The sequence below is a fragment of the Limulus polyphemus genome, unplaced genomic scaffold (assembly GCF_000517525.1).
Source record: "Limulus polyphemus unplaced genomic scaffold, Limulus_polyphemus-2.1.2 Scaffold2364, whole genome shotgun sequence".
In the NCBI taxonomy this organism is placed as follows: Eukaryota; Metazoa; Arthropoda; class Merostomata; order Xiphosura; family Limulidae; genus Limulus; species Limulus polyphemus.
Window position 1 is genome coordinate 145121 of NW_013667974.1, and position 5377 is coordinate 150497.

A 5377-nucleotide genomic window follows, 5' to 3' on the forward strand; every position below is an offset into this window, starting at 1 on the left:
ACAATCTACCAAAACCTTAGGTACCAGTGATAAATACAGTAACAACAGAAAAAAACAATCTACCAAAACCTTAGGTACCAGTGATAAATACAGTAACAACAGAAAAAAACAATCTACCAAAACCTTAGGTACCAGTTATAAATACAGTAACAATAATAATAAAAAAAAAAAAAACTTATGTTTATCTGATCTTGCAAGTGATGTACCAAGTTTGAAGTGTTTTATAAAAACAAATCACATGCTTTTTGTATAAACATGAAACAAATTGTTTTATCCTCTATGGCAAGTGAAGTGATACAGCATTTACATAATAATTTAATGTACCAGAAGATACCTAAAGAGACCAGTTGGAGCGATAAGATGGGTTTTAGATCATTCATTAGTTCTTTAATAAACAGTACTAAGCCAACACAAGATCCACAACATGTTGAGTGAAGTTGAAATGATTTTAAACTGTCCAACGAGTTACACTTTATATAAAACTTCAATGAAAAAATACCTGGTTTTCAGCTGTCGCTCTTTTCTGCTTTTTCTTCTTCTTTTTACTGGTGCTGAAAATAAACGTTAAATTTTGCAACTTTTAAATTATAAACGTAGGTTTTTTGTCTTTAAATGTCTGCGTTACTTACAATTACACACGTGTCTTCTTAATGTAAATGAGGAAGAAGATTTTGTCGTACATATAACTAATGACCTTTGTCAACAAAACTAAGACACAATGTAACGAGGCTGAAGAACTTTAAACTAAGTATACTGAATAAACTATATTTAGGATATAAAATACTAGAATATATACAGTTTATTCAGTTAGTATGAAGACACGTTACATACGAACCTTGTAGTAATTTCCGTTACTTCAATCTCATCTTCATCATCTGAAACAAAGTCCTTATTTGATAACTGCTCTAGTTCTCTATCTTCTTCTTCCATTGCCGTCTTCAGAAGTAAAACGTTTTCTCTGTGCTTTTTGGACTTTTCGTGGTTCCTTAAACTGATAGAGAGATGGGTTTTGTTAGCCACCTGTACTTCTACTCCGTTAAAACTTACTTACGAAGTGATAGTAGATAGGGATCACTGAATCTGAACACATGAAAATCCATCAACAGGTTGTTTAGCCTCATTTTATGCCACGTCACCCTTCTCGACCAATCACTGCAGTCGCTAGCTTGAATCACGTTTTTACTTCTTAAGGAAGACTTGTGAGAGTATAAAATTCCTACGGTGTGTCAGAACCAATCACGTTTAATGTGACACACTTGAGATGGTGATTCTGTTTCTTTGACATTAAACACAATGCTATAAAACTAACTGAAGGCTATTTATACATAAATAATGTCTTTGCTTGAAATACTGTCGCAATGTTAGGAATAAATTCAAATAGAAAATGAAGGATATTATGATCTAGTAGTCTAAGCCAAGCTGTGGATTGTTCGCTTCCGGCATGTTTCTCTTTTATAGTGGGTTTCTTGGCTTCTTGTGTTTAAGTTTGCAACATTAACAGTTTACAGTAAGTTTCATTATTAGTTTTCTTTATATCATTACTAACTTACTGTAAGTTTAATTTATATCATTACTGACTTACTGTAAGTTTCATTATTAGTTTTCTTTATATCATTACTGACTTACTGTAAGTTTCATTATTAGTTTTCTTTATATCATTACTGACTTACTGTAAGTTTCATTATTAGTTTTCTTAGGTTTTTTAAATAATTTTACCTAATATATAAAAACACAGAAATTTTTACTTCATGACTTATATTTTGTTCAACATCTCCAATAAAATATCACATACGCTTTGTCTGACTTGAAAGCTTTGTCACAGGCGACACAAAAGAGTCCTTCTTCAACTTCACTCTCATCACTCCCCTCCTGATCTGGAATTTATCAAAACTTATATTATTCAAGTTTTTTAACTTGATGACACTTTTTACCTCAATCAATACTACAACTGTCACTACTTTAGATAGTACAAAAAGGAAACTATTGTTGAAGTTAAAATACTTAAAATATGATACAGACAAACACCATCATTATTAACTTAACAAATATCTAGAATGTTTTATTTGTAGGAATTAAGTTGATCTGTACTTTATGGCATTACTATTGTGTATGACTTTATGTTCTGGTATTACTATTGTGTATGACTTTATGTCCTGGTATTACTATTGTGTATGACTTTATGTCCTGGTATTACTATTGTGTATGACTTTATGTCCTGGTATTACTATTGTGTATGACTTTATGTTCTGGTATTACTATTGTGTATGACTTTATGTTCTGGCATTACTATTGTGTATGACTTTATGTTCTGGCATTACTATTGTGTATGACTTTATGTTCTGGCATTACTATTGTGTATGACTTTATGTTCTGGCATTACTATTGTGTATGACTTTATGTTCTGGTATTACTATTGTGTATGACTTTATGTTCTGGTATTACTATTGTGTGTCACTTTATGTTCTGGTATTACTATTGTATGTGTGTATTGTGTATGACTTTATGTTCTGGCATTACTATTGTGTGTGTGTATTGTGTATGACTATGTTCTGGTATTACTATTGTATATGTGTGTATTGTGTATGACTATGTTCTGGTATTACTATTGTATATATGTGTATTGTGTATGACTGTGTTCTGGTATTACTATTGTATGTGTGTATTGTGTATGACTTTATGTTCTGGTATTACTATTGTGTGTGTGTATTGTGTATGACTATGTTCTGGTATTACTATTGTATATGTGTGTATTGTGTATGACTTTATGTTCTGGCATTACTATTGTGTGTCACTTTATGTTCTGGTATTACTATTGTATATATGTGTATTGTGTATGACTATGTTCTGGCATTACTATTGTGTGTGTGTGTGTGTAATGTTCTGGCATTACTACTGTGTGTGTATATTATGTATGACTATGTTCTGGCATTACTATTGTGTGTGTGTGTAATATGTATGATTTTATGTTCTGGCATTACTATTGTGTGTGTATTGTGTATGACTATGTTCTGATATTACTATTGTATATGTGTGTATTGTGTATGACTATGTTCTGGTATTACTATTGTGTGTGTGTGTGTGTATGACTTTATGTTCTGGTATTACTATTGTGTATGACTTTATGTTCTGGTATTACTACTGTATATGTGTGTATTGTGTATGACTATGTTCTGGTATTACTATTGTATATGTGTTGTATTGTGTATGACTTTATGTTCTGGTATTACTATTGTGTATGACTATGTTCTGGTATTACTATTGTATATGTGTGTATTGTGTATGACTTTATATTCTGGTATTACTATTGTATATGTGTGTATTGTGTATGACTATGTTCTGGTATTACTATTGTATATGTGTGTATTGTGTATGACTATGTTCTGGTATTACTATTGTGTGTGTGTGTGTGTGTGTATGACTTTATGTTCTGGCATTACTATTGTATATGTGTGTGTATTGTGTATGACTTTATGTTCTGGTATTACTATTGTATATGTGTGTATTGTGTATGACTATGTTCTGGTATTACTATTGTATGTGTGTATTGTGTATGACTATGTTCTGGTATTACTATTGTGTGTGTGTGTATTGTGTATGACTATGTTCTGGTATTACTATTGTATATGTGTGTATTGTGTATGACTATGTTCTGGGATTACTATTGTATATATGTGTATTGTGTATGACTATGTTCTGGCATTACTATTGTGTGTGTGTGTGTGTAATGTTCTGGCATTACTACTGTGTGTGTATATTATGTATGACTATTTTCTGGCATTACTATTGTGTGTGTGTGTAATATGTATGATTTTATGTTCTGGCATTACTATTGTGTGTGTATTATGTATGACTATGTTCTGGCAATACTATTGTGTGTGTATTATGTATGACTATGTTCTGGCATTACTATCGTGTGTGTGTGATATGTATGGCTATGTTCTGGCATTACTATTGTATATGTGTGTGTATTATGTATGACTATGTTCTGGCATTACTATTGTGTGTGTATTATGTATGACTATGTTCTGCCAATACTATTGTGTGTGTATTATGTATGACTATGTTCTGGCATTACTATTGTGTGTGTATTATGTATGACTATGTTCTGGCAATACTATTGTGTGTGTATTATGTATGACTATGTTCTGGCATTACTATTGTGTGTGTATTATGTATGACTATGTTCTGCCAATACTATTGTGTGTGTATTATGTATGACTATGTTCTGCCAATACTATTGTGTGTGTATTATGTATGACTATGTTCTGCCAATACTATTGTGTGTGTATTATGTATGACTATGTTCTGCCAATACTATCGTGTGTGTGTATTATGTATGACTATGTTCTATGTTCTAGTATTACTATTGTGTGTGTGTGATATGTATGGCTATGTTCTATGTTCTGGCATTACTATCGTGTGTGTGTGATATGTATGGCTATGTTCTGTGTTCTAGTATTACTATTGTGTGCATACATGTATGACTTTATGTATTATATTAGGTCATTAAGAAATTAATGTCGCTTTTTTAAAGATGAAAAAACCCGAACAACTTATATATCAAAACAAAACAAAACATTTATTAAATGAAATAGTCTCCATTCTTATCTATGATGTTTTTCCATCTTACAATCAGGTTGTTAATGCCCTGATTAAAGAAATCACTTGGGTTTGAAGCAAAAAACATGTCAATGTCCTCTTTAACACCTTCCACATTTGCATACATTTTCCCATTAAGATGGTGCTGCAGGAAACTAAAAAGATGGTAATATAATGGTGCCATATCTGGAGAATATGGTGGGTAGGGGAGAACTTCCCAACCCAACTCGATAATTTTGTGTTGCATCAAACATTCCACATGTGGACGTGCATTGTCGTGGAGAAGAACACTTTTCTGATTGACGAGAGAAGGATGTTTCTGATGAAGGGCTTGATTTAAACATTCCAGTTGATGACTATAGATCTTTGCATTGAGGAATTCGAAATGAATTACTCCTTTGATGTCCCACCAAATACAGAGCATCACTTTATGTGGATGGAGTCCACGTTTTGGGGTTGGATGTATTTTTTTGGCTAGGACTGAGCCATTGTTTTTGGCATTTAATATTTGCATAGAGAATCCATTTTTCATCACCGGTAACAATTCTGTCCAGAAGAGACGAAGCAACGTTCACACATTGGAAACGATGATTAGAGTTCGTGAGGTACCAAACACCTTCTTTATGGAGTTTTTCCATATTCCTTAGATGTTTACGTATTGTTTCATGAGAGATATGCAATTTCAAGACAATTTCATGAGTGTGTTGCCTTGGGTAAGATTCAACAAGTGTCTTCAGAGCATCAATATCAATTCCAACATGTTGGCCCCTACCATCAC

General features: G+C 32.3%; 1 protein-coding gene across 1 annotated transcript in view; it reads right to left on the reverse strand.

Moving 5' to 3' along the window:
- The window catches only part of LOC106466734 (dnaJ homolog subfamily C member 21-like), a 34304-nt gene that overhangs the window by 6707 nt on the left and 22220 nt on the right, over positions 1-5377 (reverse strand). The window contains exons 10-12 of the mRNA XM_013927037.2: positions 1793-1874; positions 836-991; positions 500-551 (exon numbers count right to left, since the gene is read on the reverse strand). Coding sequence (XP_013782491.1) covers positions 500-551; positions 836-991; positions 1793-1874 — 290 coding nt within the window. The remainder of the gene's footprint in view (positions 1-499; positions 552-835; positions 992-1792; positions 1875-5377) is intronic.